General features: G+C 51.8%; 8 protein-coding genes across 8 annotated transcripts; 4 read left to right on the top strand and 4 right to left on the bottom strand.

The window, feature by feature from the left end:
* Positions 1-640: 640 nt before the first annotated feature.
* Positions 641-1,661, bottom strand: N7539_000849 (MBL fold metallo-hydrolase; the record flags this gene model as incomplete). Its single annotated transcript, XM_056930453.1, has 2 exons — positions 641-1,047; positions 1,133-1,661. The coding sequence occupies 2 exons, from the start codon at positions 1,659-1,661 to the stop codon at positions 641-643; spliced, it is 936 nt and encodes a 311-aa protein (XP_056794746.1).
* Positions 1,662-2,519: 858 nt separating this feature from the next.
* On the top strand, positions 2,520-3,878 carry N7539_000848 (NAD(P)/FAD-dependent oxidoreductase; the record flags this gene model as incomplete). Its single annotated transcript, XM_056930452.1, has 1 exon — positions 2,520-3,878. One exon carries the CDS (start codon positions 2,520-2,522, stop codon positions 3,876-3,878), a length of 1,359 nt encoding a protein of 452 aa, XP_056794745.1.
* Positions 3,879-4,134: 256 nt separating this feature from the next.
* Positions 4,135-4,599, bottom strand: N7539_000847 (nucleoside deaminase; the record flags this gene model as incomplete). The annotated part of the gene is made up of 1 exon (XM_056930451.1): positions 4,135-4,599. One exon carries the CDS (start codon positions 4,597-4,599, stop codon positions 4,135-4,137), a length of 465 nt encoding a protein of 154 aa, XP_056794744.1.
* Positions 4,600-5,907: 1,308 nt separating this feature from the next.
* On the top strand, positions 5,908-6,990 carry N7539_000846 (uncharacterized protein; the record flags this gene model as incomplete). The annotated part of the gene is made up of 1 exon (XM_056930450.1): positions 5,908-6,990. One exon carries the CDS (start codon positions 5,908-5,910, stop codon positions 6,988-6,990), a length of 1,083 nt encoding a protein of 360 aa, XP_056794743.1.
* An 825-nt stretch (positions 6,991-7,815) lies between these two features.
* N7539_000845 (uncharacterized protein) lies at positions 7,816-8,025 on the bottom strand (the record flags this gene model as incomplete). Its single annotated transcript, XM_056930449.1, has 1 exon — positions 7,816-8,025. One exon carries the CDS (start codon positions 8,023-8,025, stop codon positions 7,816-7,818), a length of 210 nt encoding a protein of 69 aa, XP_056794742.1.
* A 655-nt stretch (positions 8,026-8,680) lies between these two features.
* N7539_000844 (uncharacterized protein) lies at positions 8,681-9,626 on the top strand (the record flags this gene model as incomplete). The annotated part of the gene is made up of 2 exons (XM_056930448.1): positions 8,681-9,073; positions 9,126-9,626. The coding sequence occupies 2 exons, from the start codon at positions 8,681-8,683 to the stop codon at positions 9,624-9,626; spliced, it is 894 nt and encodes a 297-aa protein (XP_056794741.1).
* A 2,800-nt stretch (positions 9,627-12,426) lies between these two features.
* On the top strand, positions 12,427-13,014 carry N7539_000843 (uncharacterized protein; the record flags this gene model as incomplete). Its single annotated transcript, XM_056930447.1, has 1 exon — positions 12,427-13,014. One exon carries the CDS (start codon positions 12,427-12,429, stop codon positions 13,012-13,014), a length of 588 nt encoding a protein of 195 aa, XP_056794740.1.
* A 524-nt stretch (positions 13,015-13,538) lies between these two features.
* N7539_000842 (putative RNA binding effector protein Scp160) lies at positions 13,539-17,657 on the bottom strand (the record flags this gene model as incomplete). Its single annotated transcript, XM_056930446.1, has 6 exons — positions 13,539-14,518; positions 14,583-15,817; positions 15,856-16,862; positions 16,932-17,179; positions 17,253-17,497; positions 17,572-17,657. The coding sequence occupies 6 exons, from the start codon at positions 17,655-17,657 to the stop codon at positions 13,539-13,541; spliced, it is 3,801 nt and encodes a 1,266-aa protein (XP_056794739.1).
* Between the last annotated feature and the right edge of the window lie 106 nt (positions 17,658-17,763).

Genomic DNA, 17,763 nt, shown 5'->3' with positions numbered 1-17,763 from the left:
AGCTACAGTGACATCCTAAGTTTTGAGGTGGTATGCGTGGTGCGCGTGGGGTCGCGTGGTTAACGGCATCTCCCTTCCAATACTGATTTCCTCTGCAGAAGAAATCCAAGTCCGCAACACCCAAGTCCTGAACAGTAGGGGCGTAGTAATCGCACAGTCCTCTTCCTACGAGCTCGTCATCTTGAGGGTCTACTTAAAACATTCCAAAAATGGTCTACTTTACCACTCCCTTCCGTTCCCTACCGGTAGTGAAAAATTGCTCGCAGGGTCGTCGTAATTGCCTGCGACCCTGCTACCCATTTCCTGGCTCAGGCCTTGGAATAGTCAGTAGACTCAGTACTCAGTAGAGCACCACGCAAGTCGAGGACACCACAATGATTCTATTTATTTGTTTGCTGACGACATGGTTATCTATGTCAAGACGGATCGCTATGTCAAGAATGATGTGTTTGATTAGATAAATACGTGAGCCACTGCGAGTGTGAGGTGCTCTACGGTTCACGCCGTCGTGGGCACGTTACGTTGATCTATATACAAGAGGGATCATGACCACAATCGACCAAGTCCATCCTCAGCCATCGTCGCCATGCATTGGGTAGACAAGCCTTCGGAAGTTCAAATCCCAGCGTGAGCCGTTCGTTTACCAGTCCAGGCCATTTAAGTTCAAGGGCAAGTGAAGCAACCGATACCCCGACTCTTCCGCCTTCGGCAGTCGGCCAGCCCGAATGTTGATCTGCAATGACTGATGCAGCAATTTTGGCGCATTGAGACCCTCGTCCCTCTCCATTCGCATCTTCACAAACTCGTCTTGAGTGACCTGGTCCCGCAGATGCTTATTCTGCCGGCGTTGATCAGCGACCGTCATCCACGCCGTGGGCTCTCGACCCGCGGGGGGATAGTCGTGACCCGGCCAGATCTTCACATGATCGCCCAGACTCAGCAGTTTTCGACCAGATTGGAAGAGATTTAATGCGTCACCCCCGGGGAAATCGCATCGTGCAGATCCAAGATCGGCATGGAAGAGAGAGTCACCGCAGAAAACATTGTCTGGGGAGAAGTGTTAATCTCTAATTGGCTCACAGAACATCAAGCGACGAAAATCTCAACTTATGAGGTCCCAGAGCTGACTTACCTCCAATTAGATAGCCCAGATGATCTGGGGTATGACCCGGAAGATGCATCGCCTTGATAGATAGTTGCCCCACGGTGAAGACTTCGTCATCGTCAAACAATCGATCAAACACTCCCGTCCATTCCTCGCGAGCAAGACCGTAGCGCGGTCCAAAGAGGTTTTGCACCTGCTCAATCCGCTTGCCAATGCCGACGGGTGGCTTATAGCCCTGGCGAGAGGAGAGTCTCTTTTGGAGATACGACGATGAGGTCAAGTGGTCGGCATGAGCGTGCGTTTCCAGGATCATTTCCACCTGGTAATTCTGTTTCTCGACGAGCGCCAGCAGAGCATCCGCGGAGGTGCTCGTGATATTCTGCGTGCAGGCATCGTAGTCGAGAACGGGGTCGATGATGACGGCCTTGGCAGTTGTCGGGTCTGCGACAATATATTGCCATGTTCCAGTCTTGGGTTCAAAGACATTGTGAATGACTGGTGCGACGGGCTCGATGATAGATTGCCCGCTGCTGGGCTGCGTCATCTGGGTAGACATTCTTGCAAGAGGAGGTTGCGATCTCAGAGATTGAGGCTGTGAGGGTGGTGTATGAAACTTTGGAGTATGAAGTCGAGTTGCAAATGCTTGCGTTCTGTCTCGAGGAGGCGATGTAAAACACCGACGATTATGGACAAGGTGGTATGTAGATGCAACGGGCGCGGGTCGGCGGGTCACTGACGATAAGATCCAATAGGTTGAATGTCTTTGTAGAGTAGTCATGATGATAAGAATGCGTCCAGGAACCTCTGGCCTTTTAAATGCTCAGATTCAAGGTTCACGTCGGCGTTCATGTCGCCCAGATACCCTTCTGACGTGTTCCAAATGATCGTTTCCCCACAAAAGAAAGATCGGCGGGCTTCTGGGCAGTGGGCGGGCTTCAGGTCGCCGGGGCCGACGGTGACCGAATCGGCGAATGCCTGGGACGGGAGTTGGATGGGTTCGAGTGTCATTGCCCGAGAAAGATGAATCATACGACTCACTGACAACTGCCCGAGTCATCGTGTGGCAAGTTTACTCAGCCTGCTTTCATCTACTTGGTGAATAGCGGCATTCATCATTCCATGATCGTCCTGTCTTTTCCTTGTCAATGCATCTTCGGATCTCGCCAGGAATAGCCGGACGGTGGGTCGCGTTCACACGATACGGTAAACTAATCGGCCGGTCACTGGTTGAGCTAGAAATGAGGTGATCGTTCCCTTGACTTTTGGGGTCGCTGGCATGGCATCTCCACGGTAGTAGTGATTCTTTTTAAGTAGACTGCTTTTCTTTCCCCGATCTCGTTCTCCCACTTTTCATTCCTTCCAACACCCCTCGCTGTCATTTAACCGGGCCTCGCCAACACGCTCATTGTACATAATGCTCGGTCGCCAAGTATCATCGGCCGCACGAGCGGCTGGCCGCACGGCACACGCTCTGCCTCGCACTCGCAACTACGCCACCGTCACAGAGTCTCCCGTCAGTACACCAGGTCGCGCTCACAAAGTCGTGGTGGTCGGCGGTGGCTCAGCTGGTATGGCCATCAGCCACCAGCTCTTACAGTCCGGCAAATTCTCTCAGGACGACATTGCGATTGTCGATCCCGCCGAATGGCACCACTATCAACCGGGCTGGACGTTGGTTGGCGGTGGTCTCAAGACCAAGGAGGAATTGCGACGACCCCTCAGGGACCTGGCCGATTCGAAGCTGAAGCTTTATGCCGATAGCGTGGCCGCTTTCTCCCCCGAGAACAATGCTGTCACTCTCGGCAATGGCGACAGTCTGAATTACGAGCAGTTGATCGTCGCTCCAGGCCTCGCCGTGAACTGGGGTGCGATCAAGGGTCTGCCCGAAGCGCTCGCGGATTCCACTGCTCCCGTCTCATCTATTTACGGATATGACTCTGTCAGCAAGGTTTTTGGTACCATCAAGAAGCTCGAGAAGGGTAATGCGATCTTCACTCAACCAGCTGGAGTGATCAAATGTGCGGGTGCTCCGCAGAAGATCATGTGGCTCGCTTTGGATCACTGGAAGCGTGCCGGTCTCTATGACCCGGCCGACCCGGCTGGCTCGTCGATCAAGATCAATTTTGCCACCGGTCTGCCCGTCATGTTTGGTGTGCCCAAGTACAACAAGGCCTTGACTGCGCTGCAGCAGGAGCGCGGTGTGAATGGTCTCTTCCAGCACGACTTGATCTCCATCGACGGAAACAAGGCCACCTTCGCCCGTCCTGACGGTCAAGAACAGGTCACCAAGACCTTCGACCTGCTCCACGTGGCCCCCAAGATGGGCGCGCCGGCGTTTGTCAAGAACAGCGTGCTCGCAAACGAGGCTGGATTTGTCGATGTCGACGATGCCACCACCCGCCACAAGAAGTATGGCAATGTTTGGTCCGCTGGAGATGCCTCTTCCTTGCCGACTTCCAAGACCGCGGCTGCAGTGACCTCGCAGGCGCCCGTGCTCGTTCGTAACTTGCTGCAGACGATGGAGGGCAAGCAGGCGGATGCGCTGTACGATGGATACACCTCCTGCCCACTCCTGACCGAGTACGGCAAAGTGCTGCTTGCCGAGTTCAAGTACGGCGGTGAGCCCAAGGAGACGTTTGGTGACTGGTTCGGTATTGACCAGGCCAAGCCTCGTCGTTCGTTCTACCATCTGAAGAAGGATTTCTTCCCCTGGGTGTACTTCAACGCCATGGTGAAGGGCAACTGGGCTGGACCTAAGGGGTGGATCAACTAGGATCGAGTGGATTATAGACTCATTTTTTTTTTGGATTATGATTCCCCATGTGATATATATTATTTTGCAGGCTAGACAAAGATAAACGACTTGACCTATTCATTGATTCATGCTTCACAACTCCAGACGTTATCAATCCTATACATGCTCAGCCTGGAACACTGCACCCGACCCACCACCTGCATCCATAATCGCCTTACCACCTTGCACCGCCGCACAAGATCTACAACCCCCCCCTGCTGCATCTTCTCCTTCATCAGCCGATGCAACTCGAAAATCCTCCCCGCCAACTCATCCACCGGCCCCTCCACCTCCACCCCCTCGCCACCAACTCAATCGGCAACGCCGTCACCGGCGACCCAGGCAACCCCAACTCCGTCCTCCACCCATCCAGCTGCTTCGACGAGCTCGCAAACACAATCCGTCCTATTCCCGCAAATGCATGCGCCGCCGAACACATGGGACAATGCTCGTGGGACGTGTACACCGTTGCGGCGGCGCGGTCCTCCGGCGTCATATTCTGCTGCGCCCAGACGGCGAGGACTCGTTCCGGGTGATATGTGATGTCATTGGCGGTGCAGACGCGGTTGCGCTCCTCCTTGAGAATCTGGCCCGTGGAATTCACGAGGATGGAGCCGAAGGGGTGGTCGCCTGCTTGGAGAGACTCGTGAGCGAGTTCGATGCAGCGCTCGAGGTAGGCGAGTTCGGGAGCGGTGGGCATTTTCGGATGATGGGATGGCGATGGGCGGGGTGAGGTAGGGGCGTTTTCCAGCTTCTGAGGGTAGATGTACTGGATGGGTGAGATGCGTGGGACTGTCTGGACTCTCGGTAATGCTCCAGTATTGAGAGCTTCCAAGTTGAGTGGATGGACAGGGCTTCTCGTTTTTTCGGTTAAAGTGCGCGCTGTATGAGGCCGGATGAAGGATGAGTATGAGAAAGGAACCAAAACATTCAAGACGGACCCCAGGAACAGATAAATCGAAGCCAACGAAAGCGCCAAGTCCGAATTGACGTAATTGAACGAGATGATTGAAGCTCCCACTGCAACAACCCCGCACGTATACATATGTGCTTTGGGATTAGGGATATCGCTGCTCAATTGGAGGCTATCCTAGATTGTTGGTGGTCAATCTATACCTACTGAGTACGACAGAACAATCCTATGTTTTGCTTGTCAAAATAGTTACATTGTGCTGATTCCACTTTCAACAACCCATCAACCTTAGATGGGTTCCACTTTCGAAGTGTCCGTTAGTAGTCCACTAGGTAACTTAGTTATAGCGTTGTACTTCCACATCAGAAGCAATTTAGTTGACCTTTATGATGCCAAACTTGCGTCATCCGTTATGATTAATCCGAATTGGTGTAGTGGCTAACATCGCCGTCTCTCACACGGCAGCCAGGGGTTCGATTCCCCTATTCGGAGTTTCTTTATGTTTTTCTTTCCGTGCCCCCACCCACCTGCGCCACATCTCCATACATCTCGATGGCTGTCGTTAGGCCTGTGCCTTTTTCTTTCATTTTGATACCAGGGCACTTGATAGATGTCAGATACTAGGTCACCTTTTCATTCTTAGGTAATCAATCCGCGTTGATGCATCCACGATTGCACGGACACGACTTCTGAATGGCCCGAGAGATGGCCACATCAAAATCTATCACTTTCTTGAATTCTCACATGTGACTTCATAAATTCATGCGTCTTCAATGATGATGCAATCGAGGATGCTTCCATTACCTCGACAAGCCACCCAAAGGCGTAAGAGTCTATATAAATAATGGCTGTAGGTGGTTACAGATGGATACAGTCAAGGGCCAATATTTACGTCACATGCCTTTTTGATGAAGACTTCTTCCATTCACTTCTTATCTGCCGATTTCACGAGTCCACCTTTTCGTTGTAGACTTTCGTAACCACGAGCCCCCAATTCTGCTCTCCTTCCTGCTCCCCCTTCTCCGTCAATCTGTTGAAAAGCAAAGACTCGTCCGCTCGGAGAAGAAACTCAGTCCTTCTCCTTGACTTTGAAATATGACCAAGCTACATATAGTATGTGACACTGCAATCCTGCGAGAGGCTGCAGACTTGAGCCTGCTCATAGTGCTTTTCACTCTCGTTCTTGACCATTTGTACGAAGCGGTCACCATATACCACTTCCTTCACAGGACGTGGCAAAGACTGGAACTTCCTCGACTTTCTCTCTCCGTTTCCGAGAAATGCCTTAGGGGTCACTTCCCCAACAAGCAAGTATCGTTTGAGAGCACACCAGTCTCTCAAATCCTTTCCCCCTACCGTGGCCGTGAACAGTTTGTCAGGATTGGCATTGAAAATACCGACATCGAGTATACGGTTCCCAGAGACCTTCTCTGTCAGCAATCGAGCTACTTTTCGGCCATGTTCAACAGTCAATTCATAGAAAGCCAAGCTCGGAAAACGACCATGCGGAAACTTGAAGGCGTGATATCAGTGAACAGCGTTCGAAGTATGATGATCTGGATCAATAACGGTCGACTTCAATTTAACACAAGAAAGATGAGCCAGTGCATCACAGATGCCATTGAGCTCGCACGTCTCGCTGACTTTTGCGATATCAAGAGCCTTCAGTCCGTTATCACGGCTCACGTCAGACAGATGCTCCTCAAGCACATGCAACAGGGGATGAAAAAAGAATATGGGAATGTTGATCTACACACAAGATGGATAACCGAAGACCACATCATGTCCGCAAGCCACCTGCCACAAGGACACAGCTTGCGTTGTCTTCTCGCATCAGCATCAGTCGAGGCGTTCCTCAAATCTCCCAAGTACAAATTTGAGCGAATGACTCGCGAGTGTCCGAGTTTTGCCTCTGACCTTCTTGCAGAAGTCAGACAAGCCTTGAATGGCCGACAAGATCACCGGCCACATCCGATCGTGTGTGCTAGAGACCCAATCGACGAGCAATATTTCCTGCTCAATAGTACCTACGGCTTTAATGTGTCCGAACGGGATACCAGATGGGAAACGATCTTACCGGAAAAGACCTCGTCGAACGCTAGCATGCGTTGCAAGATGGTTTTCTTTGCACGTGAACTTTGTGATCAGTTTGCAGAGCAGCGACGAACCCGATGGTGAATTGTCGACATTTTCAATCAGACCTGCGATACTTGTCCCATCATCTTGCGCTGGAGATGACTAATTACTCAGAGAATCCAAGTGATTTGTGAAAGCCGTGGCTCAGACGTTTATCATACATCTTTCGTTGAGAGTCATGGGGGCTTCCACTCACTCGCGCACACAGTTCCCGTCCTAGCACGGTCCCGGATGCTCTTCTCTCTGTAACCTTACTTCCTGGAAACCGTTTCGAACGATGTGATCATGGATAAAAAGATCATTCGCACGTGGATGATCTCGCTTCGTGTTTCTAAATTAGGAATGGCAAGTTCAAAATTTTATAGACATTTTCTCCCGTCTTCAGTATGGATGCCAACTTGGGTACGGCGCGCAGGATATCTTCATGATAATGATGGGCATTATCGTTTAACATGGAGTCGAAGCAGGATGCTTTTAAAAAGATTGATATTCTGTTCATAAAGCTACTACCAGGTATTCATTTCAACGATGGATATTGGTCGTGAATTCAAGTGAGGCTATCGGCAGGCGCCAAGATACTGTTTCATGTGACATCGCCTAGCGGCGCTATCTACGCCTGATGAAGTCTTGATAGGTTGAATTACCACATTTCTCCACCTGGAAGCGGCTATGTGCCAACGAAAGCAAGGAATGAATTCACTGTCAACAGATTCTTGCAAGCCACCGGAAGAGCACCGCTAAAACCTCGAGAAGAACACCGGTCACAACTCTCTCTACAGATGACACTGCCAGCTAGTCAACACTGGATCAGCCTCATAATGAGTACAAGGACGGTCGACAACTTGGGGACTCGCAGGTCATCTTCACCTAAGTCGCTGAGATGGAGGTTATAGAATGGAGCAGAGGACCTTCATTTTGGCAGTTGTTGACACCGTCGCCGTGACGTTTGTTGGCCTTGCTATTGTTGTTGTTGAGAACAGCATACAGCTCTTCTTTGGCCTTGCCACTGCCAGGGCAGTTGTGGGCTCCACCAGTCGTCTTGATCCATTGACCGCAGGTAGAGCATCGAACGGCCATGGTGCTTGTGGAAGTTTGTAGTTTGGAAAGACAATGTCTCGGTCAGTGGTTTCTGGAATTCGGGGATAGCAATGTTAAACGGAACAGACGCAGAGCAGGCCCTTTATATAGACAATTCTCGATAGCTCTGCCAGGGAATCCAATCAACTGCTCAATTAGGCACATGTAGGTAGTGGTACTTCTTTGTGCTTGCATGCCAACCGCTCAAGACAAAACTGTCTGATCCGCCTAAAAAGGCCGAACTGTGGCAAGACGTTACGCCGTACGCTGCGCTCGCGCTCGATCACAATCGGGCGGCCTATAGAAGTATCGAGAAACCACGTGACTGGGGCTGAAGTTGTGGGATATTGGTATGGGCCCCTTGTCACACGCCAGGATATGATACACGGTGCATGCATGTGCTTGTGGCACAATCAATAATGCCTCTGATCCATTAGTCGGTTACGGCCCTACTGCCCGCATTACGACGGTGAGAAAAATCGTCCGCGCTTCTAGTAGCCTGATCGCCTGGTTTCCCCGTTGCGGCTCTTGCCCATGCGTCAGCGACATTGCATCGACGTAGGGTCATACCTGCTGCACACAAACTTGGAATAAGAAATTGCCCCTCCTTTGTTTCCATTGTTCTTTGCGTCTCCCACCCATCTTCTCTATAAGGATGAACCCATGTGAAGCGGACCCAGAAAAAATCCCTACAACTGACTTGTACGCGGATGTGCCGTTTTATGGTCGATACTGCCCGAAACCTAATGACTTCCGCATCGACCTCCAGCATGTCAAATCCCAAACTACAGACTCCCTAAGATACTGGGCTTCGGTTGTTAGTCGCTGCACCGAAGAGATCCGAATTTACCCTGCTGACGAAGGCGGGCGCGATGTTTTTGCACTCGGTAGCATCATCGTGAAGTCCAGTCATCTTCACGCACGCGAGGGTGCTCGATATATGGAGATTGACTTCTCATACGCCGATGCAAATGAGCTTCGGGCAATTGCTCTGGCAAAGACTGTTTTGAAGGATGCCAAAGTTCCAGAAATCTATTTTGCTGGCAAGGTACTTAGTCTTTCTTGTCGTTTATCGGGCTCAACAACTCACATTCCCTCAGATCAATGGTCGCCAAGTGCTGGTCCAAGAAAGGCTTCCAGGTGTTGCATTATCTGTCGCATGGCCGTATCTGTCTAGCGGCCAGAGGAAGTCCTATAAAGAACAGGCCAGGAAGATACTCCGTCAACTTCACACTATCAAGCCTACAGAGAAACTTCAAGCTCGCGCCCATGTGGTATCGGACCCCAACATACTCAGTAATGGCCGGATCAACCCGTTAGAAGGGGACATCCTTTTTTCGGGCACGAATTATGATCCTGATATGAGCTTCATGCATAACGATTTTACCGAGTCTAACTGTATTGTTGACAACGGCACGATTGTGGGACTTATTGACTGGGAAATGGCTGGATTTTTTGGCTGGAAGACTGCCGGAGAAGTCCACCGTCGTATCAGAACCCCACAACGAGAGCATTTCGTGAATGCCAACTTGAGGGAGGAACAGCTCCAGGATATGATGTTCTGGAGTGACCTATATGATGATGGCATGCCGGAGCATTGAGCCAGAGGGTTCCCTGATTCTAATTCCCTAATTCCAAGGAACGTTTTTGTGTGGTTGTATCCACTTCCTTGAAGTTTCAGTTCCGAGTCGAAATACTTTCGTGTTCAACCATCAGAGGCGTGAATGTCGTGAGCGTCCGGATGCACAACGCGTACGTATTATGGGAGACACTACTCCGAGTTCCTGCAAGAAGAATGAAACAGCCATCTCCAATTGCTATTTTCTGAAGTAAAAAAGTTACAATGGACTCATTTCGACACCACAATTTCTGTGTTCCTTTCTTGCATCTATAGGATGAGATTGCCAACCAGAAAAAAGGGAGATAGGGTGATGAGTGATTGGCTGCGGTCTGAGGGCGCTGAGGCAAGCCGACGACCTTCACCAGAGACATATGGTTCTCAAGTCTAATTGTCGAGGAGTCATGCGGTATACGGATCAACTGTCTGCCAATCGTGCCCACGTCGATAGGCAGTGGACAGGACCAGTGCAGAAGGGATTTGACTACCCTGCTTGCCCATTTCCTGACACGACAAAGACACTTTCGTAAGACCACACGGCCAATTATTCAACGTCATATTTCAGAGAATGTCGATCCTGTCAATGATGCTCGGACGTCGAGAAAAGCGTGAGTTTACTGTATTTGAACCAAAAGAAGAGCCTACAGGGGCTTAGATGGCTAATCCTAGGGCCCACAAGCTGACTGTCTGGAGGTTCAGGTTCTATTACTGTAGATGCCGTACCTCCGTCTGCCTGGCGACATGAACGTCCTTCAATTCACCCTCAAGGAGTGCCATGTTCATCCAGCTTTGACCCTTCGTCGCCGTCGCCCGTTGACTTCTGTATTTTCCCTAACATTCTGCTCACCACATATCCAAAAAGCCACCATTCAGACGTCGTCCTTCTAACAAGGATAGATTCTTGAAGTTTCTCTCCCTTGTCTTTCCAACAACTATCGCTTCGCATGTCTATTACTAATTTTGCCCTCCGGCCATGATATATCTTTCCGGCCATACCTACAATATTGTCTAGATTAAAGGCAACGACTAGGTTGATCAAACCAACAATCGTCGAAGTGATGATCAAGTTGTTTCTAGTACCGCTGTTGGAAATATCTGGGATCGCCCAAAGGGCTTATTGGCACGGTTTCATTAGTATCTCCTTGGTCTAGAGTGTAATTCCTTCTTGCGTAGTGAATATAAAGATGAAGCTTGAGGTTCTCACCGCACAAAATGCCAATGGCAAATAAAAGATGCTAACATATGTGAGTAGCATGACGTTTTGTCCCAATCTTGTTGAGATTATGCTCTCAGTGATTGCGGCCCAGGCGAACTCCTGCGTAAGATGAGCTCAGATAAATTATTGACAAGAAGAAATCAGTTTACTAACAATTTACAGGAGCTCCCTGACGGTTTGATCCAATCGGTTGATCCGATACACCTCAGACCCTCTCACTCTTACTCTCCCTTATCTCACAAGACCTCACAGGTCCTAACACTCGGCCTAAGCGCATCGGTGTACTAAACCAAGCGTAAGATTCAACACCGGTAAGTTAATGGACCCGTAAATCATGGATGTTACATAAATGTACATAGTGTAGAGGGGAATGCTCAAGGCAGTCTAATCTCACCAGACAGGTCGAGTCATAGAGGAACCAAACCACAACCACCAGCACGCACGTCCAGAGATCTCCCAGCCCGACCGTATAACACCTATCCGTAGGATGTCAAGAGGCACAAGTGAAGATCAAAAGGAGTGTGTTATTGCAATGCAAAAGAATCCGACTGTAAAGACTGTCTGTACCAAACCCTCAATTCCCTTCTCCGACGGGTCTCCCGGATCCCATGAAGTTGTTCAATCCCTTGGTTTCTTGGTTGTCAAGTTGATTGACCCCCTCTCGTCATGTCCAAATAGTCTCTCCCGACTATAAGGCCACCATCAGGCACACGCACCTCTGCAGACTATCTATTCTACATACACGCAACCGGATTCCCTACTACAATAGTAAATGACTAGATGTATTGAACGGAGCGATGACGCCATCGCTTCCCGCCCGAGTCCGGCTGGTCTCGCCCAATTCTGAAGCCGTTTCCAATGAGCTTAGAAAAAGACGTTCAGGAACCAGCCTAGACTCAGGTATGCATGGATGAACTCCAGGACATTGCAAGAGAGGAAGTCAATCTTGACATATCATGTTATGCATTGAGGCTTTCCTGCGTTTAGAACCTTCAAGCAAAAAAGATATGTAACTGCACGCTGTGTACTGGTACTGAGTACATCATGTGACCGAATCCCGAGACAAGTTCAATCGGCGTTCAAATCGGGGCCACCTGCAATTGGGAAGTGATCTGAGGGTTTCATGGCCGAGCTTAGTTTATTGTGAAGCTGACACCGTCCAAGAACTTCATCGTCTTTTGACTTCAATCTTATAAGCAAGAATGGATAAACACAAGGGCAGAGAACCGGGGATTCTACGAGTCACCTAGCTCATGTACGAGTCACCTAGCTCATGTACGAGTCACCTAGCTCATGTGGATCAACTTACCGTAGTAGCTCCTGGGATACCTGTCTTTCCGCCACACATGCAAGCATGGGTTTTCAATTTCCGACCCTTCAATGACATGACTTCAAGCTTGGACCGTATGTAAACACTGTCGCAACTCGCGAGCCTCCACCGAGTCAGTCCATGCATTAATCGAACGGATATACGCATTTTCATATATTCCTTCCACTTGCGGTACGTGCGCTTAGCAACAGCCCGAGGCCAGGACGAAATCCTCCCAGAGCCCGAGCTGCAGCCACGATGATGACCTCCATCATCCGTCGTCTCATCCCAAAGAACATCCCCAACACCGGCTCCCAGCAACGCGATCATCACGCCAACGAGCGCACTTTTCTCTCATGGACCCGTGCCGGTCTTGGGTTCGCCGCCATGGCACTTGCCCTGGACCGTCTTGACTCCATTGACCGCGTGATCTCGGCAAAGATTCCTCGCCTGGAAGCTGCTCTCATGCAGAATGTCAAACCGAATACGAATGCTTCTGCGATCACCGCGGACGCAGTCACTCGCACCAGTCCGAGCAGCTCATCATCTGCTCAACCCATCAAGGTCGAATCTCCTCCGGCACTGACCTCCGAACACGTCGAGTCTGGAATCCTCGGATTCTCCAAATTCATCTCAGCGTCGAGATTATGTCAAGTGCTGGGGCTGTGGTCGCTCGGGTATGGCTTCTTCCGGTATTGGTCCATGAGGCGGTATCTTCTCAAGGGGCAATTTGTGCCTGCGTTCTGGGGGCCGGTGCTCATGACGACGGGCAGTTTTGGTGCCTTTATGATGTTGGGGTTGCAGATGGATCGGCGGCGTCGGGATCAGCCGGATGTATATCAATAGGTAAACAAATGTGGCGTGGCTGAAGGGCAGGAACTATACAGATGGAAATTTACTGCAGGAGGAAATTGGGCATCGAAGAGCCTGGATGTTCTACTGATGGCAAGATCGGGACGGGAGTTCGTGGGACTGGCAAAGATCAGATGCTTGTTTTCATTTGCGCCGGACTGCTGAGCTGGATTCCACTGAACCGCAATTGGAAATGCCAAATGTAAATGCACATATTCTCTGGTAAATGACCGACTGAGACCGATGCATCTGACCCCTAAAAAAGAATCACAGCGTACTGGAATGTAGCCGCAAAGATATTCATAATGGTGCCCATACCGCTAGACGTCAATGATTCAAAGGAAGAAACATCATCATCTGGATACTCAAGGGTTAAGAACTAAATGCCATGAGAGGGGCTGTTCAATAAAGGGCCATAAGAACAAGTGAGAAGGAAAAGGAAAAGGTGTTATATGGTCAAAAAAAAGTACACGAAAATTCACGCTTTCTTGCTATGTCTCCATTTTTCGCGGGCCCGTTCATTGGCGACTGGCACCGCTCAGACCGTTCTGTACTGCCTCCAAGATCATGTCGCGGGCCTCCTCAAGGCTGTCGGCACTTCCACGGATCTCAATAGCTTCACCTTGCGCCTGGTTCTTGGGCACATTGATGCGGCATCCAGTCTTCTTGCGGATGGCGTTGATCTGGCTGCCTCCTTGGCCAACAACGAAGCGATAGGTCTTGGGATCGGGCAGGATCAGGTAGCCAGTGGCTGACTGCTGGCTGGCAGCAGCAATGGCCTTCTCGATCGCAGCACGGGCCTTGGCGACATTCTCAGGAGAACCGGAAAGCACCCAGGGGAAAGGAGTGTTGTCGGAATCGGTAGGAGCGCTGGTGTCGACAACCTTCCAGGAGTGGGCGTCCACAGCGGCAGTGGGATCGTCAGTGATCAAAGGAAGAGAGCTACCGTTGGCACCCTCGCGAGTTTCCTCGGTGGCAGGGTTAGCGGGCACAGACTGGCCAGCGTGGTCAACGGTGACACGGTAATCATTGCGAAGACGGCGGAAGATAGCACCGTTGTCGGCCACCGCGTGGTGGAGGTTGCGTGGCACCTCCACAGTCTCGGCGTGTTGATCCTTGAGCATACCCTCAATGTGGGCCTTGGCCTCTGCAACGGCAGTGCTGGCGCCCTTGAGCTTCACATCAGTCTTGCCGGAACCCTGCTTGGGGATATCCAGGGTCACATTGAACTTGGACTCGATGTTGCGGCGGGTCTCGCCACCACGTCCGATCAGCATGCGGTGCTGGGCCGTGGGGACGGTCAGAGTCTCAGACACCTGGTCCTCGCGCTCCTTGACAAACTTCTCAATAGCAGCCACAATGTTGTCCACGATCTTACCGTTGCCCTCTAGGCGAATAGTAGACTCGGTACTGTCGGGCCGGGGGAAGCGAACCATACGCGCAGCGCTACCATCGCTAGGACCGCCTGCATCAGCGACAATCTTGCGAATGTTGGCACCTGGTATTGAAATGTTAGCAAAATGCTCGGTCTCTGTCAATCAATCAAAGCCAAAATTACTTACCACCACCGCCGATCAAAGCCTTGTGATACTTGCGGTCAACGTCAATAGTCTTAGTCACGGTGGCATCAAATTCAGACGCGCGCTGCTCCAGGACCTTCTTGGCTTCGGCAACCTGCTGCTTGGTACCCTTGATGCGAATTTGCACACGACCAGAGGCATCGGGGGCATCATTGGCACCGGGCACATCAATTTGAGCACCGGTATCTGCGCGAAGCTTGTCCATCTCCCGACCACGCTGGCCGATCAGTGAAGCAATCTGACTTTGCGCAACAGAGACCGTGGCCGAGTGTGAGTGATCAACAACCCACTGGAGCAGACTCAGGATCTCGTCGCGAGCCTGGTCGGCGCCCTTGCTGGGGCCCTTGACCAAAACCTCATCGGCCGCTTGTTGAGGACGGCCCGATCGAGCAGCACCAGCATCACTGCCGGTCTCACCAACGGACTGATCATCGGCAATGTTGGCGGCCCGGGGGAACTGGACGCGAACAGAGTAACGATCCTGAAGTCGGTTGACCTGGTTGCCACGCTGGCCGATAAGTTCACGGTGATACTTCGCGGGGATCTTCAAGATGTGGGTCGTCTCATCTTCCCACTTCTTGCCCATGTTCAGAATGCGCATGCGTGCGGCATCGGCCTTGGCCTTGGGTCCCTTGACCTCGACCTTACCGTTTTCTACCTTGATATCAACGTCGAATTCCTCGCGAAGCTTGTTGATGTTCTCGCCACGCTTTCCGATGAGGAAGTTGGCGAACTTTTGAGGGAAATCGAAAGTCGTAGTGTATCCACGCTCCAGATCATCATTCTCCTGCTCGGCGACGAAGGCATCCAGCTTAAAAGATAGCTCATCGACCAACTTAGAGGGTCCACGCAGCGCGATCTCGCACTTGCCGTCCTTCGGGGCTCCAACAAGAGCACGGACAGGGATGCTGTCCTCGGCCTTGGATTCCTGTTCCCGCAGGAGGAACTTGCGAGTCTTCTCCTGGTATTTAGCGGGGACCGTGGCAGTCTTCGCAACAATATCCTGCTGGTCTCCCAGTGCGGTCATCAAATACTCATAAGCTTCCTGAAGTGACTTCTCAAAGGCAGCAACTTCAGCAGCGGACGGACGTTGTCTGGACACCTCGAAGTGTGCTTCCGATGCAGAAGGACCCTCGTAGACAAGAACAACATCAGAGCTGTCATGATCATCGGGAATCAGCAGGTGGACGCCGTAGTCACCCTGGAGCTTGGACGCACTGCGAGAGCGAAGGTGAGGGTGGAAGTAAGGATCGACATGGACGTGGCGAAGACGCGACGGGGGTGCGCTTGGACAAGGTTCATGATATCGGACCGGGCACGAATTGTGTTCTTGCCATCACGAGAGTAGACTTCCCAGGTGACCGGGCCGTCCACACTGGGGGGCAGAGCAATGTGGGCATCGTGAGCGGCCTCAAGCTGCTTGATGATCTCACGGCGACGGAGGTATTGCGTCAAAGCGCGGGCGTGTGCATTTGAACCGGCAGGGGCGTTAGGGTGCTGGCGCGAGAGATCAATGCTAGCCATCTGCATGCTGGTCGCGAGATCCATCGCGTGGTTGATACCATTCTCAATTTGGTCCAAAGGTCCCACAATGGTAAGGAACTCACTCTCGTCATCTGCAGGGGGAAGAACGATACCGCAGCCAGTCTGCGCAATGAATTGGTGCAGGGCATCAGCTTCGTTACCGAGAATGAACTGATGCTGGCCACGGTTGATCGCAAGCTGGCGCAAGGTCAACTTGCGCTGCAAATCCGCGGCCAGTCTTTCAATCTCAGCGCGAGCTTCTTGCGCGGCGCTTCGCTCGCCCGAGACCATGATGTGCTTATCAGCACAAGGAACGAACTGCACCTGGCCTGGGCTGGCTTCCTGGGGTGGCGGCCGAGTTGACCATGTGTCGTAGCGGGGCACGTGAACTTGAGCCTTGGTACGCTCTTCAATCTGCCGCAATTGCGCATCATGCGCTCCCGCAATGAAGGGGAAGAACTCGGGGGGGATGGTCTTGAGACGGAGGTTCATGTTTGAGCCACGCTCCTTCACAATGGCCTCAATCTCACGTCGAGCCATTTCCGCAGCCACGGCATCACCCTCGATAAGGACATCGATAGTGTCGTCATCGTCGTCTTCGTGGGAGCCTCCGCTGTCATCGGTACGTGGAATTTGCACACGCGCACCAGTGCGAGTCTGAATGTCCTGAACGACGGATCCCTGCCGGCCAATGATGTGGGCACGGGCAGAAGCTGGGATGGGCACCCGGACGGATTGCTAGGTTCCAAGAATACCATGTCAGTCCCATGCGCGCGCTTATGAAGCAGAAAGCCTTATTTCATTTACCTTGGATCCAACCTGCTGCGCAACTTCCTTGAGTGCTTGACGGACCGCATCCGCCGAGCCTTTACCCTCGAAGATGATAGACCCACCTGGACCACCGCGCATATCAACGGTAGCCTTGGACCGCCGTGAAATGTCGCGCAGAATATCTCTGATGGGCTTCTTCAGCTGACCGCGAGGCTGCATCTGAGAAGGTGCGAGTCGTAGCTGTTCCATGTGCTTTCCAGGAAGAGACATCACGCGGGGAACATCTGCCAATGCAAGTTATTAGTCACAGTCTGTCAACTTCACGACAAAAGACTCCTTTCTGTTGATTTCACATACCCTTTGACTGAGACGAACGACCATCGGCAAGCGCAGCAGCGGCGGAGGGCTTCTTCGCACCCCATGTCGCAGCGGCGGGGGCAGCTGGCTTGGGGCCACTTCCGAGAGCGGGGAAGAGCTCCTCCGATTGCACGTCGAACGCAGGCGCCTTCTTAGGAGCGGGCTTGGGAGCCGCAGGAATGGCAGCCTCGGCGGGGGTGTTGGATCCGGAGGTGGGGACCAGGACGGGTGGCAGAGGCTGGTCGCTGGTAGTTTTAGAGGGGGAGGGTGCTTCAGGTCTTCCTCGTCAATCGTATCCTGGACAGTTGGCTTATGGGACTCGTCGCGGGCGTGCTGCTCCTCCAGCATGGCCGCGAGCGACTTGGAAGGCCCGCCATTGGCGACCGCGGATGATTCAGACGCCATTTTGATGATGGTCAGATTGAACGAAGGGGAAGTGTCTGCCGTTGGATATAGTCGCTGTTGAAGTAAGCGAGATGCGTTCGGTCTGGTCTCTAGGACACGGATTGTT

This window comes from Penicillium diatomitis (assembly GCF_028827545.1).
Source record: "Penicillium diatomitis strain IBT 30728 chromosome Unknown utg000001l_segment0_segment0, whole genome shotgun sequence".
Lineage (NCBI taxonomy): Eukaryota > Fungi > Ascomycota > Eurotiomycetes > Eurotiales > Aspergillaceae > Penicillium > Penicillium diatomitis.
The sequence above is the reverse complement of the archived record's forward strand: the minus strand, read 5'-3'. Positions and strand labels throughout refer to the sequence as shown.